We start from the raw sequence: 20561 nt of genomic DNA, 5'->3' as shown, positions 1-20561 counted from the left end.
TCCAGTTCTTTTCTAATTTGGCAAAAAAAAAAAAAATCAGATTTTTCCTCTCTGTTTGCCTTCTTTAATAATGGCTTCTTGACAGCCACACTTCCACTGACACCATTTCTGATGAGGCTTCAGTGGACAGTACATGGATCAACTCAAGGGCCCAGTGCATCTCTGCACACCATGCTGAGATATGCCAGATTTTCAGCTATAATCTCTTTGGGAATCAAAAATACTGTTTTATTTCTGGATTTTACTTTAGAAGTGGGACAAAAATTATATGTTTTTGTGACAAGCTGCTAGTAACAAAGTCCTTAAGGACACTATTAAAACTGTCGCCTGGCTAAGTTGTCTGTTACAGTGGGGCAAAAAAGTATTTAGTCAGCCACCGATTGTGCAAGTTCCCCCACTTAAAATGATGACAGAGGTCAGTAATTTGCACCAGAGGTACACTTCAACTGTGAGAGACAGAATGTGAAAAAATAATCCATGAATCCACATGGTAGGATTTGTAAAGAATTTATTCGTAAATCAGGGTGGAAAATAAGTATTTGGTCACCTCAAACATGGAAAATCTCTGGCTCTCGCAGACCTGTAACGTCTTCTGTAAGAAGCTTTTCTGTCCCCCACTCGTTACCTGTATGAATGGCACCTGTTTGAACTCATCATCTGTATAAAAGACACCTGTCCACAGCCTCAAACAGTCAGGCTCCAAACTCCGCCATGGCCAAGACCAAAGAGCTTTCGAAGGACACCAGGAAAAGTATTGTAGACCTGCACCAGACTGGGAAGAGTGAATCTACAATAGGCAAGCAGCTTGGTGTGAAAAAATCAACTGTGGGAGCAATCATCAGAAAATGGAAGACATACAAGACCACTGATAATCTCCCTCGATCTGGGGCTCCACGCAAGATCTCATCCCGTGGGGTCAAAATGATCATGAGAACGGTGAGCAAAGATCCCAGAACCACACGGGGGGACCTGGTGAATGACCTGCAGAGAGCTGGGACCAAAGTAACAAAGGTCACCATCAGTAACACACTACAACGGCAGGGAATCAAATCCCGCAGTGCCAGACGTGTTCCGCTGCTGAAGCCAGTGCATGTCCAGGCCCGTCTGAAGTTTGCCAGAGAGCACATGGATGATACAGCAGAGGATTGGGAGAATGTCATGTGGTCAGATGAAACCAAAGTAGAACTTTTTGGTATAAACTCAACTCGTCGTGTTTGGAGGAAGAAGAATACTGAGTTGCATCCCAAGAACACCATACCTACTGTGAAGCATGGGGGTGGAAACATCATGCTATGGGGCTGTTTTTCTGCCAAGGGGACAGGACGACTGATCCGTGTTAAGGACAGAATGAATGGGGCCATGTATCGTGAGATTTTGAGCCAAAACCTCCTTCCATCAGTGAGAACTTTGAAGATGAAACGAGGCTGGGTCTTCCAACATGACAATGATCCAAAACACACCGCCCGGGCAACAAAGGAGTGGCTCCGTAAGAAGCATTTGAAAGTCCTGGAGTGGCCTAGCCAGTCTCCAGACCTCAACCCCATAGAAAATCTGTGGCGGGAGTTGAAAGGCCGTGTTGCTCGGCGACTCGGCGCCCCAAAACATCACTGCTCTCGAGAAGATCTGCATGGAGGAATGGGCCAAAATACCAGCTACTGTGTGTGCAAACCTGGTAAAGACCTATAGTAAACGTTTGACCTCTGTTATTGCCAACAAAGGTTATGTTACAAAGTATTGAGTTGTATTTTTGTTATTGACCAAATACTTATTTTCCACCCTGATTTACGAATAAATTCTTTACAAATCCTACCATGTGAATTCATGGATTTTTTTTTTCACATTCTGTCTCTCACAGTTGAAGTGTACCTCTGGTGCAAATTACTGACCTCTGTCATCATTTTAAGTGGGGGAACTTGCACAATCGGTGGCTGACTAAATACTTTTTTGCCCCACTGTATGTATCGACACACTCGCTTGATTTAGGTGCGTTTTTTTTATGCTCGAATAATTTGTCATTGTTAAGTAGCTTCGCAAAAAGCAAAAACCAGATCTGAGAATTATCTGGTACAAGGGCTGAAAATGGACCATCATCTGCAATTAGCTTACTACATACCTTGCCGTGTTTGAATGATGCAGATTTTTTTTTTTAAACTGTATTTTGCAACCACATCCTGGACAATTGATCTAATCCTTTCCAAATGTGCTATGCATCACCTCTGGAGTCTCACGAATAAAAAACCATAAAACAATTTATTATACTCCATGTAGTTTTGCAACTAAAGGTCAATGTGTTGGCACAAATTTACGTAGAGGTCCATAATTCATCCAGGCCAGTCCTTTTAAAAAAAAAAGCATAAAAATGTCCACATTCCATCACCTCACTGGTTTAAACAACATGTTTGCTATTGATAAAATCTCCAATATCCAACTGCTTGTTTGTTAATGTGCTCTGAACCTGTCGATTTCACTTGGCACCATCGTTAGTCTGGTGTGAGTTACTGAAAATGGGTTGAAATAACTCTGGTGTTTCACAAGAACATCATCACCTTTTGTTGAAATTTTGAAAAAAGATAGACAAGAAGAAGCAATGGAGCCAGCAAGAAATGCAAACCACATGTTCATCTTATGGTGCCTGTTTAGGGGGTGATAAAGTCCATCTTCGTGACTCATCAATTAACTCCTGCAGTGCCCCAGTGATTAAATATGACAAGATCCTTTTGCACCTGCACTGGCCAGTCCTAAATGTATAAAACAAGTATTAACCACCAAGAGAATGAAAAACAGATGATGACCCATCACAGGCAGCAGACAGGCTGATTTTTTTTTTTTTTTTGTCCATTTTTACTGAAACAATGGCAAGAAAGAGAACAGATTTCATGTGCATTAAATAGGGAATATTTTGTGCATTTAATAGTGTCAAAGTGCTACAATTAACACTGTTGTTTTTGGTTCATTTTTTTCTAAACCACTTTAAAGCTGTGCTGTAAATCTATAAAATATACCAAAAATAAAATAGGCCCATAAATGCAGCGTTCCTAACAAATGCTTTTTAAAGTGTCACAACTCTTTTAGAATTGACTTTTTTTGTTTTCTTACTCCACTGGAACAAAAGTTTAACATGATTAGAGGTTTGCATTGTTTCACTGCATTGTTTAAATAATGCTGACACGGACTGCAAACAGATATTCTGCTGTTTTCATGGCAAGGCAAAATTGTAAAACATTTATGGGACCGCAACCCACAATGAAGAGGCGATGCCGTTAGTTGACCACCACATCAAGGTCATTCTGTTTTTTCCCCCTCTCATATATGACCAGCTTTTGAGCAGCTTTCCACTGGCTGAAGGGTGTAAGTGTCCATCACTGTGGTTGAAAGTGTGAAAACACTGCGAGAGGCAGGTTAGTGATTCATCTTTTATTACGAATTTCCAAACAGGAATTACAAGGTCTCTTTCACATCAAGGAATCCAGATGTTGTGTCTGACCCGAATAAGGGACTTAAGTCTTAAAGATATTAGGAAGTGAACTAACTTGGGGTCTTCATACAGACTTGAAAGGAGTGCAAGGTTGAGAGTTCGACTGGACAGATGGGCTAAAGGTGCAGAGTGTTTCCAGATAATCTTGGAAGCACTCTCAATGTATCTCTATTTGACCAGCTGCAAAATCAGGAAGGACATTCAAATCACACTTTGAATGAACTTGCAACCTTGTTGCATTAAAAATGTTGCTTTGAAGACTGTGTTCCCAGTGACTTTGGTGCATAATAATGGTGATAAAACAGTAGTAGATGGAGTCATAGATTCTTGGCAGCCTTGCTTTTATATACCGGTAGGAATATAACCAGAACAACAGCAGGTGTTGAGCTTCCTTTTGCAAAGGGTTGTGTTGCAGGGGAGTTAAACTCATTGACGCAGACTCACTCAGACTGATTACAGCATGTTTCTGTCTATCTGCATTTATAAATTAGATGTTAGTTATTTGCAACCCTTCACCAAAACCTTCACTTAGAGTCTAAGAGTGGTTGCAATTAGTCTGTGTTGAGCCGCAATGGTTTGTAGACAGGTTGCCTCCCATCAGGCAACTTGTCGTTAAATGATGTTTGAGGATGTTGACTGCTCAATCTCTGGGTGACCTGTTGTTCATACTCTCATTTGGTTGCAAACAGCAGAAAAAAATCAACCACCAAGTTTTCCTAGTCACAAAGAGGTTGTTGTCCTGTTTTTACTCTGACGTGACAGAGACATAGAGACATAGAGCTAGGCCACATTGAATTTTAAAGCTGCAAAACAACCAACATTCCCTTGAAAGCTCACTAGGCTATTTAATGTGTTTTATCTTGTGTAATCATGTTGAATCTATGCGTGTACAGCAAATAAATTGTCTTTTTATGGGAAGTTTGAAACTTATGTATGTCTTGGCTGAGCGCAGTAAATAGGGAAACCACCAGAGACTCTAACATGTTAGTTCTCATGTACACATTAACCCTACCAGTATCAATCTTGTTATTTAACTCTCAGAAAAAACACAAACAGAAAAAAAAAACTCCAAAAAATTGTTAAAATGTCAAACTATTCCTTCCATTCATTTGCATCCGTGGTTATCCAGTGAGTCAAATCTATTTTTCTCACCTGCATGGCACTGTGGCCCGACCTGTTGAGTCACACCAAATTAAATTAGTTTGACTTTTTGTTTTATTACGCACTAAAAAGTGTTGCCTTCATGTTGCCATTTTTCCACTTGCCTGTTTGAACCATAGCTGCCTGTTTTACCCATTCGCCATTACATTAACAACCACGCTTTTAAGTGAGGGTTCAAATCCCCGAGCTGCCTGCGTCGCACGGTGGATCTGTGTCACAAGAACACTTTGGCTGGGGCTAATATGTCTGACAGCAAAATGTGTTTGCTCAGTCTCATGCTGCAAAATCATTATAAGCAGCAGGACTGTCCCAAATTATAAACATGTGCTTACAGTATGATCTGTTAAAGTAAACCGGGGGGAAAAAGGCATAGATCCTAAAACCTGACTGTTTCCAGCTGGAACAGAGTCAGAGGCAAGTCCAATATATTTTCTGCTAAATTGGAACAGAAATGCGCCTTCAGCACACAGGCCCAAAGTACCCCCCTCTTTTACCCCTTCTGCTTTTACTCCGCAATTTTTTAGCTAAGTGCGACTTCCAAATTCATGACAAAGTCACGGGCCCGAAAAGCAGGTCGTTTGATGTCATTTTCCATGCTCGAACAATGTTGAGATGTTACAACCGCTTGTGAACTGCGGGTGTGAGGGCTGACACTGCTACAGCTATGGAGCGTAATCCTCGATAGTTTGGTGGTTTGAAGAGATCCAGAAAGTGGCTGCTTTGCTCCTTCTGGTACGATTCGCCGCCAGTCAGCTGGAGGCTGCTGCGCTGTCCTGTATATGCCCTTTCCTTGTCCCATGCTTTCTCTTTTTTCCCCTTAAGTGGAACAGCAGTAAGCTTATACCAGCATTTAAGGGGAACAAGTGAGGTAGACAATAAACAATAATAGTCCCAGTGCCACGAGGAAAGCGTATAATTCTGTTGGTGAATGTGGCGCTTTCCACATGAGAGTGCAAGTCTTTGTGACCTGCTGCTACTCCAAAAGCTGAGGTTTTCCATCACTGCCTCTTGACCATGTGACATTTATGGATAATATAGATGAAGCGGCTGATATATTTTTGCCGTGTTACTGGATGATGTCAAGATTCCCCGTATGTATATATGTGTCCTGCACTGTAAAGTGCCTTTTCCAAATAATGGACAGTGTGCTGGATAGCTGCATTCACAGTCTGCATTATTAGATTTACATACCAGGGGCCCTTGGAGAAATGAAGCAGAACTATGAGAATAGAAAGAGTTGTGTTTTAATATAAGCACCAGTCTTCAGTTTTGCTGAGTTCGGAATTCACCACCGTGTTATGATACCGATACAAGTCTGCAGCATTTCTGCATCACCTCAGCAGTTAACCGGGACACGCTTTTTGCTAGCCCACTCTGGTTTTTTATTTAGTGCTTGGTTAAAATGACAGGTGTCAAGGTAAACTATGGTCTGTTACTTTTTGCTGAGTGAATGACACTGTGACTTGAACTGAGGAGCCGAGGCATGAAACAGAATCATGTTACTGCTTTGTTCTAAATGTTGTTGGCCACAGACAACAAAAAAAATCCTTGCATCTGAAAATGACATCCCAAAAAACATAAATACAAGGATCCTATGAAAATTAAAGGAAATGAAAATAAAATGTATATCTTTAAGGGCCTGAAAATGGTTACAGAGAATCAGTCTTCATCAGTAATGACCTAAGATTTGTTAACAAAGTCAATCTAAAAAAAAGACCTACATCACTGAAGCCTACTAAAACATGTCTTTTGTTCTTTTTGTGAAGTTCACCGCTCTTGAAGAAACACAAAAATTATATGCAGTTTGCCTTGTTAGGGGTTTGGAGTGCAGAAAGTTGGAATCTTTCAATATGAATGTATTCATGGGTAACAGTAGGTAGGTGAGTGCAAGGCAGGAAGTTAGCTGACCGTGGGTGGAACCTCATGGCGTATGCTGATGGTTTTGGCAGCCATGAGCATAATCTGTCACGCTGGCTTTGGACTCATAAAAATCTACCTGCAATGGAGTTTGTGTTTTTTTTTTTTTTTTTCAACTTGATCTTAAAGCAGCCCTAATTACTCTTGAGCTGCATGCAGTTAAATTTCCCAGGCTGCAAAACGAAAGCTGCCACGCTCCAAACACGCTGTCATTCTTATGCTGTGACTCTAACTGTTGTTCGACAAACTTAAGATGAACAGCATACATACTTAATAGCAGGTTTATAAAACATGTTCTCTTGCAGCCTTGACCACTTGATTAGCATAGCTATGACTCTTGACTGGGTACTTTCCCAGTCGAATATGTGAGTGGCATCCTATAGTAGATGCATAACTGATGGATGAAGTCAAGAGTCAGTTGCGCTAGTTAGCTGTTACTGCTTCTACTCCTATGTATTTACTTTTATGGCCAAACTTCCTGTATGGGATCTTAATGAAGGGTAATCTTGATCTTGTGGATTCTTCTACTTTGACATGAGATTTAAAAGATAGATTTGGCAGATTTTAGAGCATATTGACAGCGCTAATGCTAGCCAAACATGTAAACTTGCGTTACAAGATCTGTCATCTCCACTGTAATTGTAACCAACCATTCAATACATTTTCACAGCACTGTATTTTTGTGTTGGGGCATCAAGTTGGTCATTCCTCATTTGGAGAAGGTTGATGTCTAAGTAATGCAATTCAAGGGGATTCCAGAATAACACCCTGCCTTTGTCACTCTCAGAAACCTTTAAGCTAACTGCTATTGATCTAAAATAAAACAGGTGTTGGAACTGCATGGCATATTTCACTGTAACATGATCAATTTTAATTTTGGTGATTATTATATTTTTATAACATGAGAGTATTTCCAAACTGGCTGCCATCTCACTCTAGAGAAGACAGCCCACAAGATGCCAGGTGCAGTTGGGTTTTTGGATAGTTAGTTGGATAGAAGCATGAAGCATGAAGAAAAAGAAAATCCTCTGTAAATTAGCTGAAAGGACACTGCTTAGTGGCGCACTGGAAAGTACACTTTCTGACAAAGGTTAAATAAGGTTTGGGCCAGTCTTGCGCTCATATTGTAAGCTACATATGTAGCTATAATTAGCAGGTCTTTAACTTAATTTAGTATAAATATTGGGGCATAGGGAAACAGCATAATCATAATCTAGCCATATCAATAATCTGTCCAGAAATTTATAAATTATTTATAAATTAACTTGCCATGTACTGTGTTTAAACTTTGGACAGTTTTTGTAATGAGGAAAGTTAGATCTTGCTAAGCTAACTGGCTTCTGCTTTAAACTTGCACACAGACGTAATCTTCTCCAAACTGCCAGCATTTTCTTTTAAAAATGTACCCATTATGTAAATTCTCTTTATAAATGCAAATGATTTCAAGGTATTTTCCTCCCTCGGGACTTACCAGGGTTTAGCTGTCACAGTACATTTGTGAAGGCTGAGGTAGACGATATGTGAGGGGTCCTTCATGTGGTTCCTGTATGAGAACAGCAACTTTGCACAGCGCTCTGCCTTGTAGACATGACACATTGAGGCACTTATTAAGTTTTTGTATTAAAATGTCCTTGTGGAGGCTTTTTCAGCGATGTTCGTATGGATTTGGGCTTTTGTAAATAGAGTACTTGAAGCCCAGGGGGATCTTTACTCAGCTGTCAGAAGTGGGAACTGCGGATTTGTTTTGTTTCACGTAATAAGCACTTTGTGGTTGAAATCGTAAACGACATCACTTTATCATGTGAAAGGAGTGGTGCTTTTAATGATGTGCAGTCCTCTCCCGAAGTCTCAAAATACATACCGTATACGTTAAACCTGGTATCCATAATGAGATGTTGACCACTCGGTCCATTTGTTCTACATCTGTGGGTCAGTTTAATTTCAAAGTGACTGACAGAAGAAGAGCATGGGCGTGAAGAACAGAAGAAGAACATGGAACATGTGTCTGAACACACTTAGCATTAAGATAGACTGGGTTTAAGTAGACCTGGTGTCTGAAAATAGGAAAGACATAATATGCCAAAAGAAAAAGGGACCACATTTACAATTTGGAACATATTCTCTAGCAAACTAACTATACGGTCCTCCCAAATTAAATTAAACTGCTGTAATATATGGAGATGTCTGTTAATTTACTTTTCAGTATCTTTTCTTCTGCTCTAAGTACATTTGGATGTTTTTCTTAAGAATGGCTGAAACCTGCTGGCAGTCGGCAGATTGATGTAAAGTGCACTAGACATTATGCCGGTAGTGTGGGACGTGAGTTGGACAGCGTAGCTCCAGACACTGTGAATTGTGGCCTCTTTCCTGACATACCTGTGGCCTAAACCTCCAAACCTTTCCACAGACGCACACACACAAGCTAATCTCCCCAAGATCTGGACCAAAAGAGTTTCTCTCCACTGCCTTCAGCCTTTCCTTCCCTACTTTCCCCATAGTCATATGGTAATTCCAGGACACGGGAAATGCTTCATTCAAACAACGTATACTGCGCTGTCCTCACTTGCCGACACCGTGAGATTAGCAACAAGCAGAAACAACGGAGAGCAAAGAATGAGCGGGAACTTTGAGCCAGGCTCATCAAAAGGCCTTTCAATAACTATAATTTCTCTGTTGATTGACCTGCCAATGGTCTGGGATGACCACAGGCCCGGATAGTGTTTTTCTTTCATTCTTGTTAGGATAGTTTTGTTAGCATAGTGTTAAGAGGTTTGAGCCCGCTTGAAACGCGCTGCAGAAATAAACTTTTTCCAGCCTGACAGGTTTACCTTTGCCAAGTTGGCTTTCCTTTTCTGTCAGTGCTATGCTCAGATTTAGCAAGGGCAGACGGGAGTACATGTGACTGGTTTAATGCGAATGTCAGTTTGCTGTAAATGCACCCAGATTGTGTATTCTACAGGAATATATGGTTGAGTATTGAGGTTGGGTCTAATGATGCAGTTTAGTCTTACAGAATGGAAGGATTGACAGAATGAAATATGAGATATATTCGGGGGAGTGATTCTCGTGATAGCGATAGCGTTACGTTACCTGACGGGAAATAGAAGTCGGCTTTAAGTTCCTGCACGTTATTATAGCACTTTCTGTAAGGTAAGGAAAGCACTTGACATTTGTCCAGTTGTACTAGATGCTAGGTAAGGCGCACCTGTATCCGCCAGATGACTTTGAGGATGCCATCTTGGAGCTGCATTGGCACAACTAAAACGTTGGATTGACAGTTGAATATAAGACACGATTTTCCATCTGAGAATTGGAAGAGCCAACGCTAGTATTAATTTGGGGTTTTCATTCATGTCTTACTGAGCAAGTGCTGACTGGAGATGAACCATCCCCAGTCTGTGTGATGAATGGAGTTGGAGCGCACATCACGGCGCTGCTGTGATCGATGGAGTGTCGCTGTAAACCTCATCCCTAAAGACCATCAGAGACACATTCTGATTAGCACTTAATCTTACTTCCATCCACTCTGGCTTCAGGAATACGAGCACAGTTTGGCAGAGCCAGCATACCTCTCTAAAGACTGTCTCCCAGCGCTCCAACAAAACAAATGAAAAAAAGATGAGACCAAGGCAGCCTCCGACATGCGCTGACTTATTTTTTACATGATTACAAACTGATGCTTGCAATGGGCCCACTTAGCTCTCACTTTTTCTGGTTGAATCCCTTCAGAGAAATCTAATATGTGGATCTATGGCCAGTAATGCAGGCATGCTCTGCTCTGTCTCTCAGGCTGTCCAGCTTGCTACACAGTGTTTTATTAAGCGTTGTGGTAGGTCGCACAGTATAAGCACCGCTGTTACCCAGTCCCTGCCTGTGATATTCAAGACTTGGCTTGAAGAACATCTGAAGTGTCTCTCGTTTGGAATGGCCCGAGGATATTTTCCTGTAAACGGGATGCTAAGGAGTTTAGATTGAAAGTCACTTATTGTAGAAAGGACTGTCTTTTTACTGGCTCCTTTGTCTTCCACAGGCAACTCGAGCTGAGGCTAGAGCTGCTGCGGTTCTGGGGGCTTTCATCGGCTGTCTCAACACAATCGTTTAGGAGGCCAGCTCTGACCAGAATTAATGCAATATTCACATTCATAACCAATCAGCATTCGAACGCTGAGAGGCGAACTAGAGTTTGCATGAATGACAAATTGTTGAATTGGACATATTTACTATGAATTGAAGGATATCCTGCTGATATATCTATTATGGTTGTTTGGGTTTTTACTCTTGTACTTAGGTATTATTCTAACGGTCAGCCCTCCCACAGTTGAGTGTGTTGCCTCTTGTTCACCTCGTCCCTGTCACAGGGTGAACTTACGGTCATCCGCAGATGAGTAATGATACAAGGATCTGAAGGAATCCTGCTTCTTTGTTGCTGGTTCAGAATAAACAGCCATCTGAACCACCGTGGAAGTTACATCTTCCAGCGGTAGTCGAGCTAACAGAAGCACTGACCTCACACACACACACGCACTGAAAATAAAAATTATTTTTTGTGTCTGATGATCATTGATTGATGATGGTAAATTCACTGTTCAATAAAGGATCGATCACAAATGCTGATTTCAGAAAGTTTTTAGGAAATATAAATCTGTGTGTTTTGTGTGAACAAAATCTTTGATCGAAAAAAAGTGACAGATTCTTCCGGATTCTAATCAACTCTTGCTCCTATGTCACCCTCTTTCTTCCCCCCACCCCCCTGTTTGTCCTTCCTGCAGCTAGCTATGGTGCGTACCCCATCTGTAAAGGCTGCTCGGTGTGCTCCAGGGATAACGGCTGTGTGAACTGCCAGCCCAAACTGTTCCTGTTTCTGCGGAGGGAGAGGATGAGGCAGTATGGGGAGTGTCTTCACGACTGTCCGGCCGGATACTACGGCATGCGCAGCCCCGAACTCAACATGTGCTCCAGTAAGATCCTATCGAGTTTAACCTACCCAGCATCCCTCATACACTCCACCTTCACTCCCCAAAATCTCCTTCCACCCTTGGCTCCCTAGCCAGACATACAATACCACCTCCCATTTTCCCACAGCGAATGATTTATTGCGACTTACTCAGAGGAGACGCACATGCCTGACAATTTGAATGGCTCATCCGTTCACACAGGTGGATGTAACTGGTGAAGCCTTGTCTTAGCAGCCTCTGTAACGCGAGGTTGTCTGAAGGCATGAAATCGAACCACAAATGCAACCAAAATGCAAATGCAATTAGGCCAAAACTAGCTTTAGGGCCACATTAAACAGCAGTACGGTAAAGCAGTCCTTTTCGAGATACTATGCAATATGGAGAAAGATGTTTATATGTTAGAATAAGGGAAGGAAACTTACTTGTTTTAACGACTGATTGCCGGAGCTTGTGGATTGAGGTTTTCATTAGACAGTGTAATTTCTTGGGAGTCAAAGAAATTTTTTTTGCCTGTGAACAGAAAGCAGGCCACCCACCAATATATTGTGCATTGACTGGAGAGTTTGATTAAGAAAAGTAAAGCAATAAAAGTGGCACTACACCTTAGACTAATATTGTATTTAGTATTTAGAGAAAGGCAATATAATTCAGAACTTGACTTACTTTTATTTACTGTTTGAGTAATGAAACCATATTAAATATCCCCTCATCATTAGGCATATTAGTGTTTTGGACCACACCTTTGGTCTTACATACTCTAGATTATACTATTAACAATAGCTCGTCAATCAAATATGTCCTTCTCCTCTTCATGTTTCACTTTCGTAACTTAACCTTTACGAACGTGAAATATGGCCGGAGAGAAATAGAGAGGACCTTTATAGGTGTTGGCTGAGTGTTTCATATAAAAACAGTGGAACTTAAATCCTAGGCCAAACTTCTGACAGGCGTACTGAAATTAAGTCCCAGATGAGGATGTCCGTACCTTTGCCTCTGACATGCAGCAACCGTAGCCCATCTAGATGCAAATATATAGATTGGCTCATTTTGATATTAAAATAAAAGCATATTACAGCCAAACTACCAATTTCTTTTTTCTTCAAGCCATAAATGGCCTCTATTGAAAGTGAAACTTCAGTGTCCAGAAATCTGGCAGTGGAACATCAGCGCATGTTCATTTTTACCTGGTCAGGTTGTGATTCTCCATCAGTCTTTGAGGCTCTGTTCAGAAATTAGTACTATAAAAGGTTCAAAATATAAATTCATGAATGAATTTAAAATAACGTTTTTCTTAATTACTAACAGTGTTTTGTGGGTCAGCCTGTTCCCATTCTTACCAAACATAAAGCTAAACCTTTACTAACTAAATAAAATTAAAAATATTGAGGAAATACATTGAGATTGAGATTATTCGAAATGGGCGGTTTTTCCTTTTTGTAGGATGTTTTTTTGGATTTAGGATAACAAGATCACAAAAGGTTTGCAGAAATATCCTGTAGTGCAGTTTGAAACTTTGAACGTCTCTTTTAGCAGACTGCTGGTATCAATTGGATACCCACAAACAAAACCCTTGCTCTTTGCATGCTCATAGTTCATCAGTTTTCCCACATTAGAGGCAAAATCCTAAAGGCTCCAAAGTCACTTTATCCCATTTTCATTACTCAGAGAAAGCTAGAAGTGAAAGACATCTTGTTTTTTGGTCGAAGAGAAAAAAAAAGTCTTTTAAAACGTTACTTTTTAACCCTGCTTTCCTGACTGCACCGCCCCACACAGGCTGAATTTTGACTTTAAGGGATCCTGATGTGTGGGAAGTTAATCTGGATCACTGGCCATGCAAACTGCTCATAGAACAACATCTTGTATTGTCATGTAGCATCAGACTTTAATGCGAGAACTACTTTGATGTGATCGCTGCTTCAGCTGTGGCTCTCTAATCCGGTTTCCTATTCGAGTCTCACTCTCAACTGCGCTCTGTGTGTCATTTCCACTAAACAGCTGGCATCCGATCATTTTATTGCGGACATTTTATCGACTTGGAAGGTAATATTTGTGAGCTAATGCAGGCAACTGGAACTCAGACACAGTGGACATGAAGGGCGATGATGAGGGGTTCTCTGTGCCCTATTTCTTTGGTGTTTTTTAAGCACTGCCTCTGAAATCACTTAGAGGACAGCTGTTTATTATTAAATCCGAGTTTGTCTGTGTGATCTTATCACATTCAAGAATTTTTTTGAGGGCTGTTCTGAAATTCTTCTACTAAGCAAGAGGTCGATAGGATTGGGGACTCTCTCTGAAATCTAATGTTCACTTTTTCTAAAGGAAAACCGTAAACTGACATTGTTATGCAATATAAAGCAAGGATAGCTAGACAGAGGGCTGTAGTTTCACTGGTATGGAATCTAAGACAAATACAAAAATCGTATGTATACTGTTATGTTGAACAAGTCATGGTTCAGACTGTAAATTTAGATGTCAGATGTACTTTCTCTGCTGTTCAGGGTCAAGCTCCTGGTCATAAATATAGAGATCCTTGACTACAACTGTTAGTTAAAGATCCTCCAAATGCACTATTATGGTTGATCTCTATTAGGGTCAGCTGGCTCATCTGGAAAGCAGGTTTCTTGTGGCTTTCTGGTCTTCTAACAGGTCGTCATTCACGCGTTTCATTCTTTAGAGGATCACATTCTCACCCAGCTTCTGTGCACTGCAGACAGTCTGGTCCACCTGACTAGCATGTCTTGGGAAAGTGCTCGCCAAAAACTGTGATAATGCGGTTCTACTAAAATTGAAGCCAACAGCAATACTTTAATGTATGATCATTTAAATCTTTGCTCTTTGCAAATCCGCAAAGAACTCAACGTTGACTGCTGCTCCTTGTTACTAAAATGTTTCCTTGAATTTCCTCTGAATACCTTGAGAAACTGTGCCGTATGATGAATTTTAAATTTAATGCACACTTTTCTGGGGGGTTTCCCATTCACTGCAGGGAAGATAACACCATAATTAGAGACTGAAACAATGGGAGCTCTGCTTTCTGTGGCGTAACGTAACTGGAAGCCCATTTGCAGCTACACTTCAGCTAGGTTCCAAAGAGGCTTGAGACATGGGAGCCACAGTGTTTACTGCCATCACGGAGATGGAGCTGGTTCGTCAGTAATGTCTTTTTGTTGCATAATATCTTTCTGTGTGACCATATTTTATGTTCTTGGACCTCTGCTCCCCTGAAACTCCTTTCAGCAGCTAATGAATGGGTTGATATGAGCCATAAACCATATGCTATAACTCCAGTGTTATCCACGGGAGTTCTTATCAGTTGCCCAGAACAGGCCCCACACCGGTGTCTGTGAGTGTCAGCCCACCGCTCTGCAGGGAAGATTTGTAGCAACGGACACACAGTGCGCTGCTTTGTGTACAGCCAAATCTGCATGAATGTAGAGAAGTCACGCTCTCTGCAAAGTCACATTTCATATCACTTTGCTTTTAATATACAATCCTCATCCAAAGCATATTCTGTCATTTGCTATCACAAGCGAGCTCACTGGCTGAAAGAATTATGAGCTGAAAGGCGACTATCAGAGCTGTCTTCTGTATGAGACAAAGTGTTGAGAGAGTCAGCATGAGTGCAGGGCTGCATTGAAGACTTCCTCCCTCGGGGTGTATTACAGACCCCCCACTGCTAGACATACTCTAGCTGCCAGCACAGTTGCCTTACCCCAATGCAGCAGCTTTAAAAAACCCACGCTGCGTTCACTGCCAGCCACCAACCAGTCAAATCAAGGCCTGAGATCCAGTATCCTGGAAATGTGATTTAAAAATTGCCCCTAATTTAGTGCCAGTCTGTTGTGCTCTAGAGACTTCTTTCTTTTTTGTTATGGGTCAAAATAGAAGCTCATTGGATGTAACCTCTCCAAGATCATTTGAATTTTAAAGTGCATTTTGGGAATTTGTTGGGTTGCAGATCCGTTATGCATCATGATCGTTAACCATATGGGCACAAGTGTGCGTAAAGGTACTTAAGTTTTTGCTGCCTTTAGCTTTCAACAGTGGCAGGAGTCTTTCCTTTAAGCTCCCCTTTCCTCGCTCTGCTTCTGAGCATGTGGGTATTTCCATTGCAGTCTAACCAACAAAAAGACCAGTTGCTTTTGGCCTTTGAGCTTCACCAAGGGACATTTAATCATCACAGCTTTACTAACCGCACTTTCAGATTTGCCAGACAATACAACGGGCCCACCAAACCAAGCCCGCTCCCAGGACCTTACACCCAGACACAGAGTTGAATTGGGTTTGTTCTCAGAGACCTGCATAATTATGCATGCCAAAGTGCAAGAGTGGAAGGGCTGTCTACGCTTGACCACCGTCTGAAGCTTGAGCTGTCTGCGAGTACATGCTGGAATATAGGAGCCCAGCATATCACAAGACTGTGCCTTTTGGAGTGAAACTACGAGGACCTGCTGACATGTCTGTCATCCCTGATCTCTCTTTGGGAGATACTGACTGACAGAAACATCACCTCTGCTCCACCTTGCTCTGCGCTTGTGTGCGGAGGTGCAGCCATGTGGGGAAAAAAACGCACAGAGAGTGTCGGGAAGAACATGGCAGCGCTGGCTGTTGCCACGAACATCTGCCGTCCGCAGCCCCACACGACATGGCTGGGTGGCAGCGGGCAAGCCAAAGCTTCCATGTCAGCCAAATTCAGGGCCCCTACAGTAGGTTAGAGCTGTTCGACTTAGGCTGGATAAGAAAGATGGAAAAAGAGGGCTCGTTTTCCCCCTCACTCTGCCAGGCCCTTTTTATAACATGGACACTCCTGCTGTGCATCATCAAGTCTGGTTAGTTTTGTGGAGGTGGCTCTCTCAGTAGACTGATGACTGGCCTGACAGCCCAACTCCGGGCTCAGCTATAAGCCTGTGAGGAACAATATGATTTAACACCATCGCTCTCTGCACAGCGAGGATTCGTGTCAATAAATGAAGTGATTACACATGTTGCTGTGAGCCAGTGGAGCAAGTTGACAGAATCTGACACGGAGCTTCAAGTGTCCATGATCAAATCAGTGGGTTCCCCATCCAGACCACAGCTGAGGGACTTCCTTCTGCCAAGCATGTGCTATTAGATGACAAGGGACACTCGGTGACTCATGTCTTGACTTCAAAAGCACTTGGCGTGCAAACCGCGTACAACTGAAGTGCAAAATCAGATGAAAAAGAAAAAAGAAAAGTGAAGCAGTGACATTGTAACAGTGGTGAAGCACTGACGAAATCTCTTCAAAACTGAGCATCCTCAGCCACTGCCCCCCACCACACACACACACACACTTTCCAGTGTTCATCATATAAGTCACAGCCAGAACCAGGCTGGGAGATAATGATGATAATAAGTTTAAGTCACAGGAACACCGGGCCTTCTCTGGGATCTGATGACCTCATTATTTCTCATTAGTTTCCCTGTGGCACCTAGATGAAGACTTTAAAGGTGGTCCAGAGGTTAATCCCGCTGGGAGAGTGAACCCACTCCCCTGTATCTGTTTCTGGAGCTGCTGGACTAGCCTTCTCACTGCTGAGCTGGTCGGTGGTCAGTATAGGGGCTTCTCCGGTGCCTCAGATAGCCCACGCTGTTCCAGATAGCCTTTTGGCTGATAGCTGGACTCTGAATGTCTGTCACAGGGATTCCCTTCCTAACCTGCCCCTCATGCCGACGACCTCTGACCCTCCGGCTTTGCCTACTTTCATTTCTAACTCCCATGCAGTTGCATTGATGTTGTCGTCCACCTCATCCATTTCCCAGCATGACATCATTGCTTATCTGCTATTTAGAAAACTAGATACCCGGGTGTTTGAGCCTTTGCCTGGCTACATCTGAAAAACTGAAACCAAGAGTGATGTTTTAATCAAAAACCTTGTCAAGTGCTTATGCTGCTTCTGCAAGGACATAAACCTCCGCACATCTGGGTTGCTCATATTTACTGTCGATAACCAAGGATTGCACAACAGCCCCAGTGCTTCAGAGTGCTGCCAGATGTTCTTGTTCTCCCGCTCCCTCTTTTATTTTTTGGTCCAAAAGCTAAAAGTCTCTCAGGTGATGACAGGCCTGGGAAGTGTGAGGGGTAAAAAGACAGCTTTGTGCTTTCCAATTAGCGCTGTGATTTATTTGCTCGCTCCCTGTATTGGGCTTGTTTTGTATCAGACCCAAGCGTTGCTGATTTAACTTCCTTATCCAGACAGAGGCAGGATACTTAAAAAGAACAGCAGAGTGCATTTATAACAGAACTGCTTGGCCTGGTCAACGCCAGAAAATCCGTAATGAAACTAGAAAATATGTAGATGAATAATAATAATAATACAATAATATCAGATGATTGAATTATTAAAGCAAAAGCGATGTGTGAAAGCAGGAAATAGCTCAAGGAGCGAGTGATTGATGATGAGTCCACCTTCATTTTTCAGAATGTGGAGTGCAGCTTTATTGTGGAATCACATTTATAACTAGCCTTATCTTATTGGTATGTGTGTGTTTGTGCATATGTGTGTGTGTGTGTGTGTGTCCATGGTTTGTTTAGACTGGTCGGGAAAGCGTGAGACCAGAGTGAGTGGGCAGAGGCCATACTTTAGGGTTCAAAGTGGAGCGGGAGGGACCCCCTTGTTTTGGAGGAATGTCGAGGAGGAGGCCTGATGGTTAGCTGAAGATGGTGTAATTAAGGGGTGTGATTGTGAGAACCTTCCCATCTCTGGGCCCTGCAAGGGTCACAGATAAAAGAGCAACCCTCAGCCTCCACCACTAACACGTGAGAGAAAAAGCATGTAAGCTTATGCATCCTCATACAGGACACAATCAGCAGAGCAGACGACACCCTACACAAGAACCCAGCCTTCCAGTCTGAGGTGGATGGTGCCTGCAGGTTAAAGGTTTGGTTCACTCTGAATTTACTGGGCAAAAGAGCCACATAATGTTTCTGAGTAGCAACATAAATTAGACAGCCCCGGGGAGGCTCCTACTAATCATGTGGGCCTGTGCGTCGCCCCGTTGGTGTGGTTGTTGTAATTTCGCCCTGCCTGATGTGTTATTTGCAGAGAGCTTGATGACACATTGCCGTTGCCTTTCTTTGCAAGCGCGGCACAGGGTGTCATGTGCAGCACCAGGGTGTGGCGTGGGAGGATAAGTGCGCTGTTGGTTTTGCTGACTAAAGGATTCAGCATTTATTTAGCTGTGCAATAGAAAATCTTGTCGTCCCCGTCCCACCTTCCACTCCAAAAATAAAAACAAAAAACGCACTGCCACCCTTTCATATTGTAGCCAAAGCATCCACACAGAGTCGTCCGCTTTTGTGATCAAGAGCCACTATTCGCCGTTTAATGAAAACCCGAGTTCCGAATGATCTTTAGCTATGGAAACGCACGCGGATCGGAAGCGTGTGAAGTGATACGACAGCATATTAAGGACTCAGAGGTTCAGAGCTCCGGCGGGATGTGTTCTTCCTGTTTCAGCACGAGCATTAGTTGAAAACATGTGCGCTCATGTGCTGGATGTCAGTTCATCCTGTTGAAAGAGGTCAGCGTGACATAATTCCTCACCGGCTCTGCTGCTGCGTTTTCACACTGTTTGCTCGCTCACTGCGCAACAAGAACACGAAGGTGAAAACACATTGATGTCAGGGAAAACAAGTCCTATGATATAGACTAGAGCTCCGTAGAGAAATGAATCACAAAGCATTATCGACTTTTTCTTTTTTTTGTGGGAGAGACGGTATAATTCCTTCAAGGCCTCCCCCTTTCCCCAAAACCCCTTAGCTCTCGATCAGCTCCAGATGAGAGGCTTGCTGATGACTCTCCCTCTTTCTTTGCTTCTCCCTCCAGGGTGCAGGATAGAGAACTGCGAGTCCTGCTTCAGTAAAGACTTCTGCACCAAGTGCAAATCGGGTTTTTACCTACACAAAGGGCGCTGCTTTGATAAGTGCCCCGAGGGCTTTGCCCCGCTGGAAGATACCATGGAGTGTGGAGGTATGTGAAGCGAAACAAATATGTAGAAAAAAATGGAAATGCCTCCTTCTCTTTTACACCTTTCTTTATCTGTAAACAGTATTCTATAACTTCTCAGTGTGAGTTGCTTATTAAAGAAAAAACAATGGGACCACACACAAAGAAGTTATGGCATCCAAGTAAAAGCTCCTTCAGCTTGCATTAATCTTGACCCCGGGGTATCTGTGTTGACCCCTGATAGCGCTGTGGTTTCACGGCACATCACTTTTTTCTGTCTTTCTCTGCAGAGGGCTGCGAGGTGGGTCAGTGGAGCGAATGGGGAGCCTGCACCAGGAGAAACAAAACCTGTGGCTTTAAGTGGGGTCTGGAGACCCGAACGCGGCACATTGTAAAGAAACCACCCAAGGACACAATACCCTGTCCCACCATCGCCGAGTCCAGGATGTGCAAAATGGCCAAGCGGCACTGCAGGAACGGTGAGGAAGTTACACAGCCATGTGTTGCTTTTTGTGTATGAGAAAGGCTTTCTGTCAGTCAGTCCCGATTTTATCCACACTCACTTTAAGGTTTGCTCTACTCGGGCCAATATTAAAGAAAACAGTGCACTTATCCCAAAGGAGAATTCTTCCCATCCTGTCAGAGTTCCACCTGTCTCATGTAACTCCTGTACCTGTGTTTTCAGAATCTGTTTTTTTTTGAGGTGTGCCGTCACATTTCCTTGCGTGAAATATCACAGTTTTTCCATGGCGGCCATAAGATAGCCTGCTCTTTTTCTTGGGTATATTTCCTCGCCCCTCTCTTCCATCTCCTCAGTGGAACTCTTCAAAGTACAAACTGCAGGTTTCCTCAATGGCCGTCTCTGTTTCCTCCCGTCAACTTGAGAGATATTTGCGGTGCGTGCTGCATGCATGTCAGGCCATTAAATGAGAAGTCAAATCTGGAAATTCTCAGTGTGCAAATAGAGCTAAAGGAAACATTTTTTTTTCAAAAAGTAAACCATTTTCTCTTAGATGGTCCAAACACACCATTTGGGGTGACGGCCTCAGTTAGTAGTGCTTTTAAAATAAATGTCTTTTCCCT

At 42.6% G+C, this 20561-nt stretch overlaps 1 protein-coding gene across 3 annotated transcripts in view; it reads left to right on the top strand.

The window, feature by feature from the left end:
- Positions 1-20561, top strand: part of rspo2 (R-spondin 2) — a 60941-nt gene that overhangs the window by 16771 nt on the left and 23609 nt on the right. For 2 of the 3 annotated variants that reach the window (XM_076889850.1, XM_076889851.1), the window contains exons 3-5: positions 11327-11511; positions 19359-19502; positions 19769-19957. In XM_076889850.1, coding sequence (XP_076745965.1) covers positions 11327-11511; positions 19359-19502; positions 19769-19957 — 518 coding nt within the window. Of the gene's footprint in view, positions 1-11322; positions 11512-19358; positions 19503-19768; positions 19958-20561 lie in introns of all 3 variants that reach the window. The other variant, XM_004566769.2, reaches the window with a different exon arrangement.

Source organism: Maylandia zebra, linkage group LG11 (assembly GCF_041146795.1).
Source record: "Maylandia zebra isolate NMK-2024a linkage group LG11, Mzebra_GT3a, whole genome shotgun sequence".
Taxonomy (NCBI): Eukaryota; Metazoa; Chordata; class Actinopteri; order Cichliformes; family Cichlidae; genus Maylandia; species Maylandia zebra.
This window is presented reverse-complemented; position numbering and strand designations above follow the sequence as displayed.